Raw genomic sequence first — 25,429 nt, 5'->3', positions numbered from 1 at the left:
CCCAAGGAAAGGGAAACAAAATAGTTGGGTGACCCATCTGAAGATGAAAAACAGCAAAACCTCTTTGAGGGCAAAAGCTGAAAATCCTTTCAGAATCCCTAGCGGCAGTAGGCATAAGGCCCCTAGGTTTCCCAACAAACTCGCAAGGAGCGCAACTACCTAGTGCAACTTATCCTCCTTTAAATACGACCTCACCACCCTAACTGTTTTTAATAAGTCGACTGAAACACCTGTCCACGCTGCGCAAGCTGCTCCCCCTAACTAAATTAATGTCCTGCAAAGCTCCGTAGCTATACCTAAAGCAATAAGATAATTCTGAAACACCCTCATAAACTGCCACCTGGACAAAGGGGGTTAGATTAGCAAGGATAAACCAGTGCCCGCCACCTGGAGGGCGAACATTATTAAAGCACCCTGCCTGAGCAAGTGGACAAATTCACGAGATATGCAAGCGCCTGAATAGAAATGCAACGCCCCCTGGCCAGCTAATTTGTCTTAAACCTATGTAATTAGCATAAGATCAATACCTGCTTAATAACCACCTTATTAAACCTTAAACCTGCTAGCGCATAAAGCTTATTAGCAGCAACTAGCTTGCCCATGCTTAGTATAATGTAATTGGCCAGATCCGCCCACGGCGTGCCTGGAAAAATTTAGAGATACTTGATAATGCTGAAGACAAACCACCTTGGAATGACCCCTTTCGTGGCATGCCCCAGACAAACTCTGCTATATAATAATCAATCGACCTACCTCACCCGTTCTTGGAAGCTAAGACCCTGCCCATCGTACCAAACCGCCGTGTAGGTCTTTAATGTACTAGGCGTCAATGACTTCAGTGTGAGGTCCTTGATGCCAGCCCAATGAAATGCCGGGCATGGAAAGGGAAGGTTAAACCATTTAAACAGGAGGCACGATAAAATGAACCTGTCCCACTGAAAAAGATTTTAGGCGTCCGCCATACCATTTGCAGCGCCTGAAACCTGCCATGCCCTAAATTCAATATTCCTTACCCACTTAGCAGTGTAAAATACATCAACAACCATAAGGCCGGATCTAAGTCCGTCCCTGATTAGCACCGACCTACACCACGCTTAAGTTATCCAAAAGGGAATTCGCCTATTGCAAATCTTGCTCTCCTACAGCTACCTACCATTGGGAACACTCTCTAAAAGAAGGATGTTCTTGTTTAGGCCCTGAAACCCATAAGTAACCGGCCCGGGCTCCATGCACCACACCCTTACAAAATGCACCAAAACTTAAGGAACCGGACACATCTGTAAACAGTTGAAGTTCGAATTGGCTACAGATGCCGGAGGCCATATCTTTACGCCATTGAATTCGCACATAAACAACCAACCAAAAACGCAGAACCTCACTCAGCTCCAAAGAGATGCAGAATGAGGTTATGAGGCTTCCTAACCCCCGCTGAGGTTCCTCCTAGCCATCTGCTGAAAAAAAAAAAACAACTCCTAGGTATGACTCTAAACGCGAAACTGAGGGGACCCAATAGCGATTGCAACTACATTAACGAAACCTTCTTTACCGAAATGAACGCTTCTAGCAACTCCCCCGAAATGCCACGCCCTCTCCATAGACAAGTGGCATAACCCTATCGAGGTATCGGGTTCTACATCCAAGTAATATATGCGCATAAGTAGACCTTACTAACGACGAACAAGGCCGGCAAGCAAAAAAGTAACTAAACCCTCGAAAAGTATACGAAATGAAACAGCCCATCGACAGACATCAGTCTACGTAATAGAGCTCTACTACTTTAATTCCCACACATCTAAAGGACTCGGGGTGAATGGGCAACAGCCGTAAAGCGGATTCTATATCCGCCTTAGCTAGTAGAGCCCTCCCCCCGAAACCTTGTACTATCTCCAGGGCGTTTTTTTTTTTTTTTTTTTTTATAAACAGATTGGCAAACGGCACGACAATCTGATGGGCATCATGCGTGGGAGCCCAACCCTTCTATCTGGGCAAGAGAGATGCTGTATCAACCCAAATCTACTCGGTTCCCTCTACAGTGCCGCCTTAAAGGCGGTGCACCTAAACTTTCAGAAAAGGGGGGGGGATGCAAAAAGGTGGCCGCACTTGCGCCCTAACCTGGCTTCCGCCTCCACCGTACACCTAACGACTTCCAGATGGACATGCGCTGATTTCAGAATCTTCCTAGAAAACCCAGATATTGCCCATGTCAAAGGTAAACACCAACCCACGCCAAAACCTTGCCCCCCCAAAAAAAGGCTGCTTCCTCCCCAAGGGGATAACGACCCAACCAACTCCTCAAAACCCCCAAATTACTCAGAAACGGCGCTTCATTGAACACCTCCGCGATGCTCGTTGCCCTATTCTCCTCAACCTGTTCCTGCGCCGCAGACCCCCTGCACATCTTGGCTGGGTGACCACTCCCGCAGAGCATGCAGATATGCCAATATCCACAGCCTGCCCCTCATGATGCTGCGTGTTATTACACGCGCAGCACGGCACGCAACTGATGCCCGCAGATCCAGGGCGGATCAGAAAAGGCTGCTTCAGACCAGCCGAGGAATCTGCAGGCGCGTTAGGCAGTTGATTGACTGCAAGCCAAACCTCGACGTCCTTGAAACCAAATTAAAATACTGCCACCCCCTCCTGCTGTGTCCTAAATGCGTCGTATTGCCGCCAAGCAGTACCTTTAGCTGACTAGTTTAAGCTGTGTACCATGTGCATGTATTTTAGCACATTCATAATACTCCCCAGGCCTGGATTTAAGGGGCGTGCCGCAAAAACATATCCACGCGCCACTGAATTCTGGTAAGAACGACATGTCGCCTCCGCAACTACCCCAGCTGACTAAGTCCGATCCAAAGACCTACTTGCGTAATCCGCAACCGCAAACATATGCACAAATTTACTCTTCTTGATCTGCTCCCTAAATTTAGAATTTAAACCCTTAAGGATAGCCATATTCGCGCAGTGAACCTAATCTCCCGATGCATCCGGCACCTTAGTTGCCGACACTGTGTTAGACCTCTTATGGCTCCCCCGCTTTGCCTTAATTTTTATTTATTTATTTATTATTATTATTTATTTATTTTATTTTTTTGCGCAAAGTAACGCTTGAGATTGCGCGGCCTATCAGATGAACTCGAAGAATCGCTAGAATCAGTGGAAGATAAATGTGCGCTGCGAAATGTAGAAAAACCATGCTCACCAGAAATAGCCGCCGAAGGACCAGACATTTCCTCCTGAGCGTTCGCCAACTGTCCCTCGCTGCATGGTGCGCCCACCACGATTTGACTCGCTGATACCACTGCATCATCCATCTGCTGGACCTCGATAACGCGACTGGAAAGATCATAAACTCCTACCTGGGGGCTTGAAACAGTAACTGGTGAATTGGACCGCACAGCAACTGTGCCTGCGGAATGGGGGACAGGGGGGGCAATGGGTGGCAGTGGGGGGTGTGGGCAGATTGCGGGGAAGGCAGGGGGGACAGAAGGGGGGGTTGCAGCATATGTGTAGTTTGGGAATATGCGGGGGCATGAGGCAGGGAAAAGGGGTGAAAAAACCTGATAGGAAGGTGCAAAAACCTTGTAAAAGGGGGTTAGGGTCTGGAGTTGCAGCAGGGGGTACACGGTACACGATGGTACACGGAAGGGGCAGGATGGTAAGGGGCAGTATATTTCAAGGGCATTTTGTGTGTAGTGTGGTGGTGTATAAATATGGGGACCTGTCCTACTGCTGAGCCAGAAACGGGGCGAAGGGGTATAACTCCCGCCCCTGGGTGCCGGCAAACAACAGGGGAAAGATTGCTGGGTGGGGCACCTGGGGCCTTGGAAAACCCTGTTACTAAAGAACAGCGGGGAGTGCTGGGGGGGGCCCTGCTCCTGGAGCAGAGGGGGCAGATGAAGGGGGGAACAGGACCAAGCAGGGCTCCCTGCGTAGGCCGAAAATATATAAAATGGCTGCCGTGACCCTGTGGCCGGGGCCAACAGCCGGCGCAGGGAGCGGGCTGGCCGTGATCTGCGGTGCTGGGACGGGGGGCTGTGGCCACCTGAGCTACTCGCGGCGCCGCCAGAGAGCCAGACGGCCATGATCTGGGCCATGTGCGGGAGCGCAGACAGGCGCGTGGTCGCGGCCTATAGCAGGGCGCGCCCCGCTAAAAGGAAGCCACTGTGGTGAGAGGCGGCGGGGGGGAGGGCGTTGGCTGAACGGCGGCGCCTGGGAGTAACTGAGGGGGGTACTGGAAGGGGACGAGGGGGCCGCAGGGCGAGAGGCCTGGGAGCTTCCATAAGGCGGCGGGCGGGGGGTGGGGGGCGGCTGAACGGCTGGGCATGGCTGAGAAGATACTGGCAGGGGACAGGGGATGGATGAACACAAAAGCAGGGGAGGGAGGAGGAAAATGTGGAACAGAGTCTAAAAGGAAGCAAAATAGATAAACAAAAGAAATACTGACAGGAGCTAGAGAGGGTGTAAGAAAAGGGTAGATAAATGAGGTGTAAAATGCAGATGGGCAAGGGAAAGACAGGCAGATTAAATATAATATATAAATGACACTTAGCCAGCCTGGTTGAATAAACTGGAAAGAGGAAGATGGCTCATGACCAATAACTAACCGCACCCCCCTCCAGCTTTTAACCCTTAACTTACCTAACAAAATTACATATCAAACAGGGTGCTTATCTATCCTCAAACTTATTCAAGTATTCGGATGCATTATTCTTGAAAAGGCTGGTATAAGGACATTGAGATATTTGCATTTGGCTGAAAGTCCATACCCCATTTAAACTGCTTGGGGAGATCCATAATGTTTGCTGAGAGGCTTTTCTATTGCAAGTGGATAAACAACTGAAAACCTTGTGAGTTCACACAAGCATATGATCAAATCCTTCCAAAGAGAATAATGGTGCGTACACACTGGGCGATTAAAGTGGACGACTGAACGATAACGATATCGTTATCGTTCAGTCGTCCACTTTATCGTCCATGTTTAACACAAAAAAGATGAACGATGACGACGACGCGCGTTCCCGCGGGTCGTTCGTCATCCTCGTTCATCGGGCTGACATGCAGGCCAACCTGACGACCTCGTCAGGTTGCTGCATGTCAGGGAATGGGTGAGAGAGCCCGGCGCTGAACGATATCGCTAATGATATCGTTCAGCGGCTGTGCTCAATGTCATGAACGACATTGAGCACAGCCTGCCGGGGACACACTAGACGATATCGCTCAGGGAGCATATCGTCTAGTGTGTATGCACCTTAAGGAATGGAAAACACTGCTTTATAAATTTTTCTACCAACTAAATTAAATGGTCAATGATATTAGCAGACTATTACTTTATATATGTGGTTTGGATCTAACACTGAGAAATCTCCAGAGGAGTGTGGAGAAAAAATTATTATTAATATTTTTATTTTTTAATACATTATTTTATTTTTTTTCACTGTACAGTTATTTATCTATTTTTTTTCTTGTAGCTTTAGATTGTCTGCAGAATTGCGACTACATATTGAATGCTAAGATAGCGAATTGGTATTATTAGTATACTTTTAATCTATTTGTCATTGATGTTTTATGGTGTCTTATTTGAATGTGTTTTATTTATGGCCATCTATATGTAATAATAAACCGTATGGAAATCGATTAAGGTTTATAGTCTTCCTGGTAGCAGCGCTTCATATATATATATATATATATATCTTACTTTCTTGTTTATTAGAGGTGTAGCAACTTACCTCTACTAGGAAGCTGCAGCACTGTTTGACTAGAGGGAGATATCTACACCTGTATTCTAAAAAAAATAAATTCTTTTTTATATACCTTAGAATTGTCTTTTAATATTTGGTTTGATTAGGCTCCATGGTGTTTGTGTTTTTGATTGTCCAAGAAAGTTTGATGGTATAATAATTCAGCAAGTGGAAAGATGGAAGGTACTAGGGAATATTTCAAGGCCTATTACGAGTATTACAGTTCTACTGCACTCCATCAGTTTTCTGAAGTCACTTACAATAAGAGTCTCTTGAGTTCTGATGGCAAAAAAATAAAATGAGTAGTCCGCACCGTGAGTGATCACAGTATCTCTATAACAGTGGTGGTCCTGTAGTACCTACTTCTGTTGTTCTATTCATGCAGTGGTGGAGATTTTTAAATCGAATGGTTCCCTCTAGTATTGTTCCAGTGGTCCAATTATTTCAGCATGTAGTGTCAGCTTGCTCAGTAGTGCTGGTCATGTTTTAACAGGTTTTTTCATAACCATTATCGATACAATGGTTGTCTTTGTGCAAAGCTGGCAGAAAAAAATATACTATATGTTTAGCTGGTCAATGTTGCTTAATGCAGCAACTGCTCTAAATGATACCTTTACTCTTTCTTCCATGGTTATTTCTTTTAGTACACTGTAATATGGAAGATCAAAGTTTTATATAATTTTATTTACTTTTTGCACTATATGATCTAAACTACAACAAAAACATACTTTACTAACCACAGAAGCAGATGCACAATCTATTTATGGTTCTATTTATCAAAGAGCGCTGATGAGAGCTTTTCACCACTATCACAGGAAATTAAAGTCTTCTCTTTATTATTATAAAGACGTTACCAGGGCAGCTGAGCAATGCCATCCTGGCCAGCAGGTGTTAGCAGAATCTCTGGCTTTCAGATTTAAAGTTTCCTGGATTTCTATAATGTGCTGAATAAGAATGAGTGCATGGCAGTTTGGAAAGGAAGGGAATGAGATTTGGTGATATATTATGTAGAGCTGATGATTGTAAAGCTGGGTACACACTGTACAAATTTTTCTTCAAATCGCAAACTCTCGATTGGTCCATGTGAGGAATAGTTCTGACAGTGATCCTCCAATTTCTCACTATCGATCTGAATGAAATATGGTGTCCCTGGACACACTGCACAGATTTACATATGCATGCCTAGAACTATCTGAAGACATGTTGGCAGATCGGTACACACTGCTGCATGTTTATGATACCATGTCCAGATTTATTGCATCTTATCTTCTGAAGAAGCTGGATGTGTTTTATCCAGTGAAACTTGTTAAGCGGTTTTTACTTATAACCAGTGCTGCATAACATTGGATGGGACTCCTAAATTGTTGCAGACTTTTGACCTATGTGCCTGTGGACGTGAGTTGGGTATGAGATCCCGGCGGTCAGGATGTCACTGGTCAGAATACCGACAGCAGCACCCCAACAGTCAGAATCATGACACCCATAAGGAAAGAAGGTAAGACTAACCATTACCCCTACCTCCTAGGTGCCCAACCCTTACCCTGTAGTGCCTAAACCTAACACTCCCTCCCTGGTGCCTAAACCTAGCCCCCCTCCTAGTGCCTAAACCTAACCTCTCCCCTCTCCGCAACCTTAACCTAACCCTCCCCCATAGTTCCTAACCCTCCCCCTAATGCCTAACCCTGCACCCTAACCCTCCTCCTCCGATACTTACCTTCAGGATTCTGGTGCCGGGATCTCGACACTGTCGGGATTTCGGCTCCAGCATTTTGCTCTTCGACATCCCCCACATCAAAATGCTGATGACATCACCTACACCTACAAGTGGATTGCCTATTCAGCCCTATCATCTGTGGATTCTTTGCTAACGGGACTGTTCTACTCTACTAAGCCACTTGGTAAATATTTGCTGCCTATGAATTTAAGTGACTTTTCTGAGAGCTAGTCCTAATCACCGCCCATTGTAAAAAATATATCCATGAGTCAGGATCGGTATGAATGACCGCCGGATGTATCCATCCCGACGCCGGAAGACCGGCAGCAGTGAAGATCCCGACAGCTGAAAAAGGTAAGTATAACTGACCCCACCCCCAACCCTCCTTTAGGGGTGCCTAGCCCTAACCCCCCCCCTAGTGCCTAACCCTAAACCCACACGTAAGTGCCTAAACCTATCCCCCCTGCCCCGCAGCTTAAACCTAAGTCTCCCAGGGGGGTGCCTAACCCTAACCCCCCTTCCCCTAGCCTAACCCTCCCGGGGGGGTGCCTAATCCTAAATCCCCCCGGGAGCCCCTAACCTAACCCTAAACAAGGCTGTCTGTGCCCGGCTTACCTTTGTTCGGTATGCCGGGCGTCTGGCTCCCGGCGTTTGGATAATGATAGGCGTCGGGACTTCGACGCCTATCATTAGACCCCTGCCGGGATTTGACAGTCGGGAACCCGGCGGTCAGCATTTCGACCGTCTGCTTCCTGACTGCATCCCTCAGGAGTCCTCCTAGCAGCTTAATTGCAATATTGGACTATGTATTGAGCTCTTTTTATGCCATTATGGAATAGTCTAATTTTTATCTTTTTTTTATTGTAATAAATGTGACGATATACAATCTTATATCTTTTACATCCGTTATTAAGTAATTATATATTTACTGTAATTGCTGGTTCCCAGATATTTATACAGTTGTACCATTAGAGGCTGACACCTTCTTACCAGCTGCTAAGTGACAGCACACTTAGATCATTTCTATATTCCTGTTAAAAGGAGACTGTACATGTGCACTGAGTACACGTTATACGAGGGTGGTTCAATAAATAAGGTAACACGACCTCTCATTGTGTTTATCTATTCAACTCGTACATATAAACAATAGTATGGCCTTGGTACAGATTATTTTTCCACATAGTCCCCATACTTGTCTAAGCATTTGTTCCAATGTTACACCAAGGCATCTCTCCCTTCATAAAAGAAATCAGTGTCAAGTGCTTGAAGCAGGACATAATGGCTTCCTGAACTTCACTGTCTGTTGTTATTACCAGTTATTTATATAGTGCGCACATATTCTGCAGCGCTTTACAGAGAGAATATTTTGGCCATTCACATCAGTCCCTGCCCCAGTGGAGCTTACATTCTATATTCCCTACCACATGCGCGCACACAAGGGTTAATTTTGTGGGGAACCAATTAACCTACCAGTATATTTTTTGAGTGTGGGAGGAAACCGGAGTACCCGGAAGAAACCCACGCAAGCACAGGGAGAATATACAAACTCCACACATGGTGCTGCTTCAATTGCCCAAAGAGATGGAAATCACTCAGTGCCAGGTCAGGGCTGTAGGGAGGATGGTCCAGTACGTTCCATAGGTAACGCTGCACAGGTATTGCAGTTAGGGAGTGATTATATAAAGGGTGTTAATTAAAGGACACCTCATACTTCTTGTTAGTGTATGTTGTGCAATGCATTGTTTATCAAGATTTTCCTCTGTCACAGCTGAATCCATGAGTAATATCTTCTTGTGCTCTAATTTTGAAGCCAGGTGACACAGACTAATTTTGTTTCCTTATTGTTTAATCTTGCAACGCATACATTCTTTTGGGATTCTCCTCTGTTTGGCAACATCTGTTATCTTATTTTGCATGTTGTGCAATGACTACAAATTTATTGTTGATATCTGTAACAAGCAACTAAATGTTAGTGTATAATATGAATATAATAAACAATAATAATCTAATGCGCTCCCCCTGGTGCTGTACTGGTGTGTCTACTGTATTTTAAGGAGTATATGACTGATGATTCTCGAGTAATATGTACAACGCAGTGGGCGTAATACCATGTGACGTAGTGATGTGTCATACACACGATGGACTAGAGATAGTGAAAGTACACAGCATTTAATGTAGTAAAAACCACAACAAAATACAATAGTTTATACTGTTGCTAGTCAAAGTCACAATGGGGGTAACTAAAATATGGGTACAGTAATATGGAAGGTGAATCCCATGCACGTGAGAAGTAAAACTGGTAACGTGGTTATGCTGATATAGTAGAGGAAGTCAACAGGTGGCGTCCCAACCTGAGTTGATCCTTTTCAGTCACTTCTTCAACAAGTGCAGCGATGGGTATGTAGAGAATGATCGCACTGTGTGGGGTAACACAAGTGCGGGGGTACCTGTATGTTGGAGCCTCTGTTTTAGGCTGTCCCTGGAGAGAAACCCGGCGAACTCCAGACAGCCTGAAACAGAGGCTCTAACGTACAGGTACCCCCGCACTTGTGTTACCCCACACAGTGCGATCATTCTCTACATACCATCGCTTCACTTGTTGAAGAAGTGACTGAAAAGGATCAACTCAGGTTGGGATGCCACCTGTTGACTTCCTCTACTATATCAGCATAACCACGTTATCAGTTTACTTATCACGTGCATTGGGATTCACCTTCCATATTACTGTACCCATATTTTAGTTACCCCCATTGTGACTTTGACTAGCAACAGTATAACCTATTGTATTTTGTTGTGGTTTTTACTACATTAAATGCTGTGTACTTTCACTATCTCTAGTCCATCGTGTGTATGACACATCACTACGTCACATGGTATTACACCCACTGCGTTGTACATATTACTTGAGAATCATCAGTCATATACTCCTTTAAAATACAGTAGACAACACCAGTACAGCACCAGGGGGAGCGCATTAGATTATTATTGTTTATTGTATTTAACCCCAGAGGGATTGGCACCCTCATATCTAAGTGCCGCATACCTAGTCAGATATAATCCAGTGCGCAGGAATACCGAATCTCTTATTATAATATGAATATGGTTAATAACCTGATCCATATCCTAGACTGTACAATATGATCACTTACTGTCATTGCTTTGCTCCCAAATATTTTCATGTAATTTACTACTGCAGCTAATTGTCCTTAAATGTCCGTCTATGAATTCAGCACAGGTAACTGCAATTATAAATGAAATTGTGCAAGAACAGAGCTTTTTGTACAAAGTAAAAAGAGTCCTGTTTAAAGCAGAATTTTCCAACTTGACTCTTCTAAAAAAGATTTATGGCCCCCAGAAGCTGAGTAAGTTTACTGTTTGCTGCCTTACAGTATTTTCTTACACATCTGTCACTTCTATTTGGAGACTGAATCAGTTCCACCTCCTCCGACCCACCTTAGCCCGGCACCGCAGGGAGGCTCCATTTGCCGGGCTCCTGCTGAGATTTTGTTACCAGCGGGCGCCCGGCTCCCTCCCCGCAGCGTTAGCCAGAGGCTGGAGCTCACTCTTGAGCTCCGGCTTCCGGCTCCCCCCACGGCCACTATGGGAGAGACGTCATAGTTAAGCGAGCAGCCAGGCGGAACGGAGGCAGCGGACGCAGGAGCGGGGCTTTAAAATATTTTTTGGGGGTTTTTTGTGTAAGTGGCTTCATATTGGGAGCATAACTTCTGGGGCATTTACTTGGGGCGTTACTATTGGGGGCACTTACTTGGGGACATTACTATTGGGGGCATTACAACAGGGGTCATTACTATTGGCACTACTACAGAGGGCATTACTACTAGGGACATTATTTCTACAGGGGGCACTGCACAAGGGGCACCACTACTGGGGTCACTGAATAAGGGGCACCACTACTGGGGTCACTGAATAAGGAGCACTACCACTGTGGGCACTGCATAAGGGCATTACCACTGGGGGAAATGCATAAGGGGCGCTACCACTACTGGGGGAACTGCATAAGGGGCACCACTACAATGGGAATTGCATAAGGGACACTACTACTGTAGGCATTGCACAAGGGGCAACACTACAATGGGCATTGTATAAGGGGCACTACTGCTGTGGGCATTGTAAAAGGGGAACTGCTACTGTGGGCATTATGTGTATTAGAGGCACTACTACTGTGGGCACTGCTATATGTCGTAAATGAATAAGGGACACTACCATGTGGTGTAATGTGAATCAAGATTGTGCTACTGTGTGTCTTAATTTGAATTGGGAATACTATTGTGTTACCATGCTCCTTTTTTTTTTTCTGCGCTCAGACTGTCCCTTTTTAAAAAAAAAAAAAAAAATGCTGAGGGGGGAGGGGGGGTTGTGAGTTCCACCACTTCTCTAGGACCTCTTTAAGCACTGTGTGTGTGTATGTATATATGTATGTGTGTGTATATGTGTGTGTGTGTATATAATATGTGTGTGTGTGTGTGTGTGTGTATATATATATATATATAATATAAAAGAACACAATCTCATAGGCAAACGTAGGGGGGTTTCCGGTTGCCTGGAAACCCCCCTCCCCAGCCCACAACACGATGATCACAATAGAAATAGCATATAATACTAAAGCTGCATGTTTTTAAGATTCCATCAGTGTCACACATTAAATAATTAGCACCAACTCTTTGTCTTTTAAAATGTGTGAGCCAGTAATGCATAGGTTCTCAAACTCTGTCCTCAGGTCCCCAAACAGTGCATGTTTTCCAGGTCTCCTCACAGAATCACAAGTGAAATAATTAGCTTTACCTGTGGATCTTTTAAAATGTGTCAGTGAGTATGAATACACCTGTGCACCAACTAGGATATCTGGAAAACATGCACTGTTAGGGGTTTACTTATATAGACCATCTATAAAGGTCAGTTATTAATACTGTATAATAATACACTATCCAGTGCATAAGGAGACCAATCTGTACATATATGCAGGGGGGCACGGGTCAGGCGCCGCCCCCCCTCCCTTCCTCCCTCCCTCGCAGCAGCCCAGCACGTGGGAGATTGCTAGCGGCTGCTAAGCAGCAGCCACAGCAATCTCCTCTGCCTGAGGGGGGGAGCGATCACACTGATCGCGCCCCCCTCTGGCTTTGTGCCGGGCTGAGAGGCTCACAGTGCCCCCTCCACGGTGTTTTTTTTCTTTTCCTCTTTTTCTTCAAGGGGGTGTGGCCACGCCTCCCGCAATTAGGCCGCTCCCCCTCTTTACCGGGGCCCAGCGGCGCTCTCTACGGCCCTGCATATATGTCCAGTGCACTACATGGTTCTTTTACTTCTCCCCCTAGACTCTCGAACTTGCTCAAATGCTCTGTAATGGTGCCCACATCTGAAATAAAAACATTCAGCTCAGAGAGGATGACCCTACTGGCTTACCGTGATCGCTGGTCCTGTATATGCTGGAGTTATGAGACACACTACACTTTGTATGACGCATATTAAAGCTGGTTAAGTACTAATTATGCCCTCTTCATGGAATGGCCGCACTCGCTCTAAAGTCAAAAATCTGGAAACCCCCTCTAGAAATCCTGCGTTTGCCCCTGATATATATATATATATTTATATATAATATAATCATACATACTGTTCATCCATCCATGCAGCTCACAGCCAATCAGTGACCGCTTAGGAGATAGATGAGTGTTTACATTTTTTTAGGGAAACCCTTGGATTACTACTGGAGAAGGGGACCTATAACCGGGGAGAAGGTATGTATGTGTGAGTGTATAATAAAATGTGACTATCTACGGTGTGTGTACTTTGGTTGTTTTACTTCTTTTTTTTTTTTTTTTACAGTGGTGGTATGGGTGCCGGCCGCCTGCTGGCACTTGCGGAACTACAAGTACCAAAGGGCAGGCACACTGGCACCTGTAGTCCCACTGTAAAAAACAATAGTACACATCTATTATTCCCTCTATTACCCCTGAACCCACCAGCCAGAGGTGCAGGGAAGAGCCCGGGGCTTCAGCAAAGGCCTGGGGTGCTCAGGAGAGAGAGGACCCCTTTATTGGGGGGTCCCCATCTCCCCTGGTATCCTCGGCCTGGGCTGACTAGTTTGGCATGTTAATATTTGGCCGGGGTGACTCTGTGAAAGGGTCCATTGGCTGTGGCATTAAACTCTGGCTAGTATGAGTCCTATGCTGGTTTAAATAATACAGGGACCCCCACACCATTTTTTCTCCATATTTTTAAAACCAGGACTGGCTCACAGAGCTGGTTCATAAAATGCAGGGAACCCCTATATGTTTTGTCCCCTGTATTTTTAGAACCAGGACTGGCTCAGGAGCCTGGGGCTGGTTATTCTTTGGGAGGGGAACCCCACGTCTTTTTTAATTTTTATTTAATTGATTCCTTTTTTGGCTAATTACAGGCAGAAACATACGCGGATCACACTGATCTTTATATGTTTTTGCCAAACACGTGGCTCAGGTAGGTAGTCTATTTGAAATTGCTATATAGGACCAAGTCTGCTAAAATTACACCCGTGATTATAATCGTGATTCTTGGTAAATTCCCAAGTTGTATTCCTGGCTATGAAAAATACCTGCGAGTTTGTCCGATGGTGTTCTCTTTGTGTTTCCACTCATGTTTTAAAGAGAGTTTCATGATTTCTCATCCGAGTTGCCTTTAGTAAATTTCCGAGTACGAAAAATTGGCCAAATACACCCGTGATTGCCATCTCAACCAGACACAGAGCTTAGTAAATTTCCCTCTTAGTGTCCACTTCTCTAGTTTGATAATGCTTTCTTGATATAATGTTGTTTTTGCTAGAAGATTATGTATACACAGGAGACTTCCCTATTCATGCTGTGGTAACAGTAACTGTATTCAGTTGTACCTCAAGGAGCAGAAGGTTGCTCAGAGGGAATTTCATCTAGCCTATGATGATAACTTCTCCACTGGCCTCCTTCTCCACTCTTTTTTACTGTTTTTAATACATCAACCCTCACGTCTCATATATGGGTGGCACTGCCCTAAGATAGCGCCACTGTGGATGGAGGTCCACTCTCCCATCACCCGCACTACTGATGTTAACTTACCAGACGCTCTCCTACTATTTTCTGCCTTGTCCTGCACATGACATCTTGAAGCCCACACAGTCTTATAGCACCCATACTCTCTGTTACTACATCCCAAATTGTATTTTACTAAAAAAAAATCCCAACCTCCCTCTATAATCAACAGGATATGGCAAATGTTTGAGATGGACTACATCCCTAGCGTGATCCATGATACATCTAATACATTTTCCTGCCTCAGTGACCATTTTCAGTCTGCTCCTCCATTAAAGACTAATTGATTTACCACTGAACTCTGGGCCTGATTCAGAGATGTATACTAATGTACTCGCAACTGTGATCTCTTACGGATCGCAGTTGCTAAAATATGCTAATGCCTTTCAAAGCATAGCCAAGCACAGGGACGCCCACTGCTGTCTTCTCATATCTGTCAGATGAAGTGCAACAGCGTAAACATTGTTACCATTGATGTACATCGGGCAGTCATGCAGCATGTAAGGCAAGTCTGACCAGCCGCAAACACTGCAGCTCTCCTTACACACAGAGAGCTCTCATGCTGTGAAGGAGATCACAATGGCTCACTGCTTTTCATGAAGTGTCTGACAAAACCTTCTCATGTCAAACCCTGGAGTCATATCTTCATAATTACTGAAGATGTTAAGGACTTCTTGTTTTGTAGCTACTGCCCTATCTTTTTGCTTGGTTTGGATGTTAGGCTGCTAGCCAAGCTTTTAGCCCATCCCCTTCAGGTATCCCTTCGTAGCCCTATTATTTTATCCAGGTTGGTTTTGTTGCTAGTAGGGGAGCCCAGGATAATAACTCCAAACTCATTGGCATTCTATAATTCCTGAACCAATCATCTCTTTTCCTATCTATGGATGCAGATAACAGAATTCTCTGGCTGTATAGATGTTGTGTGAGCACATTAGGTTGGGTTTTTCCTGCCTCTACAAAATACTCTCCCTTTATTGGTCTCCCTAAGCAAGGGTCCGGGTTAATGGGATGCTCTCTCCTACCTATTCTCCATCAGCAGTCAGGTGGCATTTGTCAGGTGTCCTTTGTCCCCATTATATATTTGTTCTTCATAAGGAGGCATAGGTTAGAGAGATTTTCTAGAACCATAAAATCAGTATATTCACCTTGGAGAAGGATATGTTAAGCTGACGGTATTTGCGTCTGGCCCCCATACAGTTATAACAAATCCTTTGTTGAAATTCTACCATTAAGTTGGGGAAAGATAACAATTTGGTCAGCGGCATCCCAACAGTCAGAATCCTGACAGAATTAGGTAAGTATCCTAACTCTCTCCTCTAACCCACCTTTCCTGCAGACTGTTCCAACTCTCCTCTCCAGCAGCCTAACCCTCCCCCCTCGTAGTCTAACAATAACCCCCCTTGCAGCCAAACGCTAACCCTCCCCTTAGTGCCTAACCGTAATATTTACCAGCAGGATGTCAGCTGATGGGATTTTGGATCCGGGATTCCGGCGCCGGTATTCTGACCATCGGCATCACCAACCACCGGGATGCCGACTACATCCCATTTGGGGATCCCTCTAGTCAGCGCCACTTGTCAAGTCTATGACTTAAACTATAGTCATATCCAGGCTAAAACACACTGAGTCACACTTCTGGTCTTCTCAGAAACTATAAATACAAACAACAGATCACATCCTGCAGGAGATTCAAACTCCAAACCACATGTGCCAAAGTCAGACATTCGACTGTCAAGCTATCTATAATTATGGTCTGTGCTGGTTGTTCACAGAGGGATTAATTACAGGGAGGTTCGACTGAACAGCCGGTGATGCCTGATTGGGCCAGGTCTATGGTTGAGGCCATAGGTGAATTACGTTACTCTCTGGCAAATTATATGATACCCTGTTCTCAAGCTCATACTTTGATCCCTCGGTAGAGTCCAGATGGGCCCAGGATATGGGACGATGTCTTGCTCAGATGGCAACATCCCTAAATAAAATGGTAATATCAGCAGGGGCCACAGCCGCTAAGAGATGTTCAGGCCATTCCTCAGTGGATTTTCCTGGAGAAGAGGCTTCAGCTACCTCCTCCCAGGATGAAGGGGAATTGGATTATGACTGGGAAACACCTCAAACTGAGGTGACTCCCATTCTGATTCAGGAGTTTCTATGTTGAAAGATGCGGTCAGGGAGACTTTGCATCTACAGGAAACAACTATTCTGGTAACTAGTTCAGTTTCTTTCTTTAAACGTAAGAAGAAACATGTATCTGTTTTCCCAGATTTTTCACATTTTGAGGAAAAATTGAAAGAAGCCTGGTTAAAACTTGATTTTAAAATGTCATCATCAAAAAAAATTGTAAGTATCTTTATCCTTTTTCGGAAGAGGATACCAAACTTTGGGAAACTCCACCTATTGCTAGGTTGGTCAGAATACGGTTATTCCCACAACACAGTCTGTAACTCTGAAAGATCCTATGGAACAGAAGAATAGGGCTGTACTTAAATCTTTATTCACTTTGTCAGGAGTCTCGCTGCGCCCAATTCTGGCCAGTGCCTGGGTGATAAAGGCTATAAATCCCTGGGTGAACCAGATGATTACTGGATTTCAATCAGGGGATTTGCCTGAAGCTAGCTCTTCAGCTGATCAGATTTTGGAAGCTCTAATCTATATAGGTGATGCTTTAATAGATACTATTTAGGTACAGCCTCATATTGGACATTTTCACCAGGCGTTCGCTATGGCTTAAAACATGGAAGGCAGACATAGAGTCCAAGCATGCTTTGCCTTTTGAAGGAGGTTCTTTGTTTGGTCCAGAATTAACTAAAATTATTTCTCAGGTCACAGGAGGAAAAGTTTTTTGCCTTCCTGTAACTACACCAAAACCAAATTCTTCTAGGTTTCGTTCCTTTGAGACTTAAGGCAGGGGAAGCTTTCAGGCCTTCTGCGGGGTACCTTTAGGAGACATGCTGTCCCCAGCACCAGTCGCCCTGCTACTTAGCCAGCAGGTCAATCCACGTGACTGTTATGGGACAGGAACCGTCCTCTGCTGGGAGGCTGCTTACTCAAATTCCGGGAAACCTGGATTCAATCCAACCCGGATTTTTGGATGAATCAACTAGTAACCAGGGATTACATTTTAGATTTGGAGGGTCCTGTTCCAAAAAGATTCTGTTCCACTCCTCCCTCTGTGGATGGTTGCAGAAAGGGGGCTCTCATACAGGCAATTTCTGTGCTTTCTGGTTCTGACCCTACAACAAGGCCTGGGTTCTACTCCAGTCTTTTCTTGGTAGACAAAGCAGACTGGTCGTTTCATCCCCTTTTCAACCTCAGGGGGTTAAATGCTTATGTCCATTTGAAAAAATTCAAGATGGAGTCAATAAGGTCAGTCATTTGTTCCATGGAGGAAGAGAAATTTCTGGCCTCCATAGATATCAAAGAAGCCTATCTCCATATTCCTATATGGATGGGTCATCTACGGTTTGCAGTCGGGCATCGGCATTTTCAGTTTCAAGCTCTGCCATTCGGATTAACCACCACTCCCAGAGTCTTTACAAAGGTTAATGCACACATGATCTCCCTACTCAGGAGTGGGGGGATAAATGTGTTGGACGATTTGTTGCTAAGGGCATCCTCAATAACCCTATTGTAACAACATCTTCAGATTATCTTAGACATGTTCCAGGGATTTGGATGGATCATCAATTTTCCTAAATCAAATTTAATTCCATCTCAGAGGATGATCTTTCTGGGTCTTCTCTTTGACACCCGGTGTCACAGAGTGTTTCTTCTGCAGGCAAAGATTCAGGATCTGCAATCCAAAATAAGGACCATTTTACAGATATCTCCGTCCTCAGGGCTATGCAGCTACTGGGAAAATTGGTGGCTTCATTCGAAGCCGCTCCTTTCGCCAGATTTCATGCCCATCCACTGCAAAACCAATTGCTTCATCGATGGGTGAAGCCAGACCCTCGATTAAACAGACAGATGTTCAGATTATCTCTGCAGACCCAGCAGTCACTTCGGTGGTGGCTACAAGATACAAATCTGAACAGGGGTTGCCAATTGTCAGTAATAAAATTGGAGCATTGTCAATACAGATGCCAGCCTAACAGGCTGGGGGGCGGTGGTTCTAGATGGGCACCTACAAGGTCTTTGGTCCATCCAGGAAGTCTGTTTCCATCAATATACTAGAATTAAAGGCAATTCGATAAGTATTGGTTCAGGCTCAATTCCTAAGAAGTCTACCAGTGCAAATCCAATCAGACAATGCCACGGCAGTTGCTTATTTAAACAGGCAGGGTGGCACACACAGCTGGCAAGCAATGAGGAAGGTTACTGACATCCTTCATTGCACAGAATATTACATTCCAGGGGTGGACACCTGGGAGGTGAATTTCTTAAGTCGCCACAGTGTCTCAACAAGAAACTTCCAAGGTATAGATCTCTGTCCAGGATCCTCAGGCATCTCTGGTGGATGCCATGACAGCACCTTGGGTGTCCCACCTGAGATACATCTTTCGTACTCTGGTAATGTTACCAAAGGTACTTCAGCGGATTTGATCAGTGGCACGGCCAGTCATTCTGGTGGCTCCAGACTGGCCACGCTGTCATTGGTGCACAATTCTTCGGACCATGTTGGCAGACGTTCCGTATCGTATGCTCCTGCATTCAGATCTGTTACTTCAGGGTCCATGCCGTCGCCCCAATTTCCCTCACTTGCTTCTTGAATCCAATATCTTGATGACCAACGGGTTTTCAGAAACTGTGGTGAAAACCATGATACAGGTTCGCAAAACAGTTACTTCCCAGATTTATCATCGGATATGGAAGATATATATTTCTTGGTGTGAACAACCACAAGTTCAATCCTGAAGGTTTTGAGTATCTCATCTCTTGTCTTTTCTACAAGAGGGGTTGGTTAAGGATCTAAGATTGTTCTCTCTTAAGGGACAAATTTAGGCCGTATCATTCCTGTTTCAGAGGAAATTGGCCTCCATTACTGAAGTTCAGGCCTTCTTGCAGGGGGTTCTTCATATACAGCCTCCTTATATCACGCCGGTTCCTCCTTGGGACTTGAATTTAGGCACCGTTTGAGCCTTTGGAATCTGCAGAATTGCGATATCTCACTTTTTGAAGGTGGTTTTCCTTTTGGCCATTGCCTCGGCCAGAAGGGTATCTGAGTTAGCAGCTCTTTCTTGTAAATCTCCGCTTCTCATTTATCACGAGGATAGGGTTGTGTTACGCACTAAATATTCCTTTCTGCCTCCTGGTATCTGCTTTCCACATTAACCAGGATATTGGCCCTGATTCAGAGCCGCTCGCTATTTGCGGTCGTTCGTTCTAAAACAAGGGGTGGCTATTCAAATGAACCGTTCGCTAATTGCGGTCTGTTCACGCCTCTAAGTCTGAACGAGCGAGCAAAACTTGCGGTTGTAATTTTGAAAAATACGCCCCCTTGCCGCTCGCACCATACGTCATGTCCGCTATTTATTAGATTAATCGAGTACATCGAACAGCTTATGAACTGCTCGCAATTCTTGTGGCTGGTTTTTTCAACCGCTATTTTGCGAGCAGTTCTGAGTAAAAAAAAACCAAGTGACGTGGTCAATGACGCTGCTGTATTAATTATGCACTCCCTTAAAACGTCCGTTTTGACCTTTAAGCACGCCTGCGTTCGAATTCCACACCCCCGTTTTCAAGCACCTTCCCCTGTTACCACCCACATACGCCTCCTTCTGTCACTCAAAATAGCAGGCATTCGCTATGTAGCGAACAAACGATTTCCGGCCGCACTGACTGGTTCGCGCATGCGTATTAAAATCCGTACGCATGCGCAGATGTGCGAACATCGGTCAGAACGAACGAGCGGCCGCTTACGAGCGGCTCTGAATCAGGGCCATTGTCCTTCCAGCTTTTTGACAGGACTCAACTAGTGAAGCCTTTTAATTGGCACTGTTGGATGTGGTACGTGCCTTAAGCATTTACTTGGGCTGTACTGCATCTTTGAGGTGTACAGATTCCCTGTTGAAGTTGATTGATGCACCAAAAAGAGGCTAGTCTGCCTCAAAAGGATCCATCGCTAGATGGGTCACTTCTGCCATTCGGCAGGCATATTTGTCCACAAATGTATCTGTTCCGGCCTCAGTTCAGGCTGTCTGGGCTTCTTTGGCTGTATGGCCTCGGTTGAGCAGCTGTGCAAAGTTGCTACCTGGTCATCCGTAGACACTTTTTTTACAAAATGTTACCTCTTCCATACATTTGGCGCAAGGGATGCCAGTGTTGGGCGGAAAATTCTTAGAGCGGTCGGTTCCGACGTTCCCCCTTTAATTGGCTTGCTTTGGTATATCCCAAAAGTAATGGTATCCCCCAGATGGATGAAAAACTAAATTAGATTTTTAGTCACCATAAAATCTTTTCCTTGGAGTCCATCTGGGGGATGCCGGGATCCCCTCCCTTGTTTGGTTTCATACTAGATACTGTTGGTTTCTGGTTTCTCAGTTCTTCTGTGGGTCTTTCTCTGGCTTTGTTAAACATAGACTGAGCTTATGGTAGAAGGGTTATATAGAGCGTGGGAGCCAGTTTCAATTAGTTAGTGTCTGACTAGGCATAACCCAGAAGTAATGGCATCCCCCAGATGGACTCCAAGGAAGAGATTTTTCGGAGAGTAAAAATTTTATTTTTTGGACACAGAATTTCAGGTATTTGGTGCATTGCATCCTCTAAAAGAGACCTATCATTTTATTGTGGACAATATCACTAAATCTTCCTCTAAACATATATTTTGTGAGGTACTATCAATTTGCAGACTTGATTATTAGTGGTAATTATTTCACTATGTAATTTTGATGTTTGTGTAATTATAATAAGTGGTCTACACTTAAACACAATTTAGAACTACTGTGTGTCTATGTGTGTGTGTGTGTGTGTGTGTGTGTATATGTGTATATATATATATATATGTATATATATATGTATATATGTATATATGTATGTGTATATATGTATATATGTATGTATATATATGTATGTATATATATGTATATATGTATGTATATATATGTATATATGTATGTATATATGTATATATATGTATGTATATGTATATATATATATATATGTATATATGTATATATATATATATATATATGTATATGTATGTGTGTATATATAGAGTAGACAAGGGTGACTGTAGTATGAGCTTGAATTATTGCAGCCATCTTGGACACCATCAGTTCTGGCAAACCACACACCCATCCCTATCCTTACTAATATATAAAAATTAAACATACAGCTGTAGCCACGCTAATCTATGCCGCGATGCGAGCACATCGCGGCATGAATGGCGTGACTTGCGTTTCCGCGTTGCTGGGCGTGCCTAGTCTCAGCCCGGAGAGACCTCCGCTATGCCCCGATGCGTGACCCTTAGTGCGCGCATCACGGTAACGATGGGGGTGGCTAGATCTGTATGTTTGTTGCTCAATCACGCCAGACATTTCAATCAGTTGACTTGACAAGAATAGTTTACAATCCAGGTTAGAACATAGGCTATGTATTTTCCCGTAGCTCCCACTCACATTTTTTTAAGCACTGGCGTACCAACTCCAACGTGCATGCGCAGCAAGGAACCCACAACGAATTAGAACATAATAGGGAGATCTATAGTGCCGTCAGTCACGTGCAACCCAGAATAGCCCAAACCCATTTAGCACAATCAAATTTATAAAGTTAGTTTGTACCAGAGAGCTACTAAGCTCAAGTAAAAAATATATACAAATACACAGGTTTCAGGCAATGTGCTGTACAGCAGTAAGTAAGCCTTAAATTACTTACCACAAAACTTTGGAATGGAGTAGCTGCACGTAGTGAACTCCCACAATGTTTGTAGCCTATAGTATGTCAGTGTCTTCGGTCACCATGTGACGGCGTCTGCTACACTAAACATGTCATGTATACTGATTGATGTTAATTATAGATAGTCTGCAGCCATAAATTAACATCAAGATGTCTGCATACAAAAGACCCTTTCATTCTAATTTCAATTTAATTCTAATGATGTTTGGTCACGTACTTGCCCGGCAAAGCTGGGTACTACAGCTAGTTGGAAATACAGTTTTGATTTTGTGTGGTGTTATCCTTTCATTGTGCTTACTGCAAGATAATGTGTGTTTATTGCTCTGTACAGGTTATTTTAGAGCAATTTTAGAAGTCAATAACTGCATCCTCTTTGTTTGTTTTTGGTCATTTTTTTTTAATATCCATACATGCCTTTTCTTCCCCTAATATGGAATTTCTCACCCTTGTTTGCACCATCCAATACTATTGTTTTGTATTTGAATAATCTCACATAGGGGTCATATCAAATAGCTGTAAGGGGGGTGAGTTACGTTGTAACGGCATGAAAACACTGCCAACAGTACCGCAACTTACCCACCTCATGGCTCGAGCTCTTCCTGGTCTTGTTCGCTGACCCTATGGATCTCCAAACAAAAATCTGTAAACCCGGTGGTAGAGTAAATGCGGCATATAACCACACTTACTTGCGCTAATTGAATTGACCCAATTGCAACACTGATGGGACAGTTTTGGGAGGAGACAAGCGGATTGTGATACAAAAGTAACAATGACCACATTTTGTAAACAAGCTAAAGTCTGAAAGCAGATTTAAGGGCATATGTATCAAGCCCTGTAGAGATATGAAGTGGAGAAGTTGTGCACAACAGCCAATCAGCTTCTAACTGTCATTTATCTAGCACAGTTGTAAAATGACAGTTAGCAGCTGATTGGTTGCTATGGGCAACTTCCATCTATCCCTTAGTAACTTTACAGAAGAAGCATTGATATTACAAATTAAAATTTGCATTATTTATATTAGATAAATACAAATGAAAATTCCAAAATTGAAAACTAGCCTAGTGCAAATTTTAATTCCATTGTGTATATGGGTCAGTATACATTTTGCCAAGATTGACACATTGTTGTAATTGGTACAATTACATATTAAAACCCTTTAATACAAGTACTAAACACTATTCTATAGCAAACAATGTTTATTATAATATTTTGGGCAGTGTTAAGAATGTGTAAAAATGAAAAATTCTTTGAATGTTCTAGATTGTTAATATGTTGTTAGGTTTAGTTGTTTAACAAATATAGTAACTGGGATTCCCTCTTATTTCACAGAATCTATTAACATCTCCTTACAACCCACGCACAACATAACTGTCCGTATCAAACGTGGTAATAATACACCACCAGCACCCTGTTTTATCTGCAAAGCAAACAACACCTGCAAGGACTCTAATCTAGAAATACTCCCTGGTGGAAAAGTGGATTACACCTTCAACTGCTCTACTCCTGAGAGGTACTTTATTATGGAAATCAACAGGACAATAGGTAGGTATTCAATATCCGTCATCCCTGGGCAGCAGTCATAGAATATGTCTCTCAAGATTAAATACATTAACACATGTCAATTTTAAATTTAATTAAAGTAATTTTATTTTTACAGTGTTTTATATTTAATCAGTTTACTTAAATTATTTTGAGCCTTTGCTTTCAATACGCTTACTCAGGGGAGGTAAATCCTAATATTTTGTGCAGTATAGCTGTACGCGAGTTTACCACGACCTGTATTCTGATTTAAAATTGTTTAATCATAATATTTTACATTTTGTGCTCCAACTAAAATTTGGTCTCCTACAAAATGTCTTGTGTTTGTCTTTCCTTTTATGTTTAGATTGCAGGTCTGGTTTGTGTCCTTTAAATATAACCCTACAACCTTCAAGCTTATCTGGTTTAAATCGGACATTCTTTTGGCACATCTTAGCCTCCCGGAACAGTGGTCTTAAACTAAGCTTCTCCTCTCCTTGGCTGAGACAGGTACATCCTTCAAGCACATGCCCAGACTTGGTTAGCTTCAAGATCAGCACTTTTGTACGTGACATATCCATTGACATAGGGACTTTCTGCAGGAATGGAACAGTTTCTCGTATTAAAGTCCAAGAAAAAGGAGTTGTTGCTCTGAGTCTGCCCTGGAATGAAACGCTCATAAACCCTGGATTCAGTATAGCAAACAGAACGTCCATCCAAAGTGTGTGATGAGTATAACTTTAATTATGTGTTTAATATGGTCTCACAGAATGTACTAGTTTAGCACCTGTATAGTAATACTGTGATATAATGTAATCTCAAATATGTGTGTGGATTACTTATCGACATTATGATTTCTTATGCACTTTTCCTATAACCCTAATTGCAGCTCAACAATCTAACCCTAAAACCGAGTGTATGTTATATATCAGTCAGCCATAACATTAAAACCACCTACCTAATATTGTGTGGGACCCCCTTGTGCAGCCAAAACAGCTCTGAGTTGTTGAGTCATGGACTTCATAATACCTCTAAAGGTATCCTGTGCTGTCTGGCACTAAAGGGTATATTTACTAAAGATCGAGTTTGGATTCTGTTCGATTTGCCATTTGATTTTGGTTTGATTTACATTAGATTTTGAACCAAATTACATTGTCTGTTCAATTTCACTCAAAATGAAATATAGACAAAACATCAATGTTTTCCCATAGTCAAATATAGGATCCATTCATTTACTGACATTCAATTTGCAAATTGAATGCAAGTCAAACTCAAAATCTAACTTTAAATATGTTTGTATCCTGGAACCCTAATTTAAATAGTGGTGTGTGTATGTATGTATGTATGTACGTACGTACGTACGTACGTACGTACGTACGTACGTACGTGTGTGTGTGTGTATATATATATATATATGTTGAGCATATTACATTTATGAAGAATTTATAAATCTCTTTCAATTTTCTAGAGTATGCACAATTGTTTCTAACTTTTTCCCCTGTTAATTAGTGTGCATGTAATACATTTGGTCCAATAGGAAATAATGAGAAAGTTGAGTTTGATTT

General features: G+C 43.5%; 1 protein-coding gene across 2 annotated transcripts in view; it reads left to right on the top strand.

Annotated features, from left to right (window-relative positions):
• Positions 1-25,429, top strand: part of CDCP1 (CUB domain containing protein 1) — a 97,324-nt gene that overhangs the window by 23,415 nt on the left and 48,480 nt on the right. For both annotated transcript variants that reach the window (XM_088462992.1, XM_088462985.1), the window contains exons 2-3: positions 23,676-23,888; positions 24,232-24,585. In XM_088462992.1, the coding sequence (XP_088319118.1) occupies positions 23,676-23,888; positions 24,232-24,585 (567 nt within the window). The remainder of the gene's footprint in view (positions 1-23,675; positions 23,889-24,231; positions 24,586-25,429) is intronic.

Source organism: Taudactylus pleione, unplaced genomic scaffold, assembly GCF_031769625.1.
Source record: "Taudactylus pleione unplaced genomic scaffold, aTauple2 ptg000053l, whole genome shotgun sequence".
Classification (NCBI taxonomy): Eukaryota; Metazoa; Chordata; class Amphibia; order Anura; family Myobatrachidae; genus Taudactylus; species Taudactylus pleione.
Note: the sequence above shows the minus strand (reverse complement) of the source record. Positions and strands in the feature narration are given on the sequence as shown.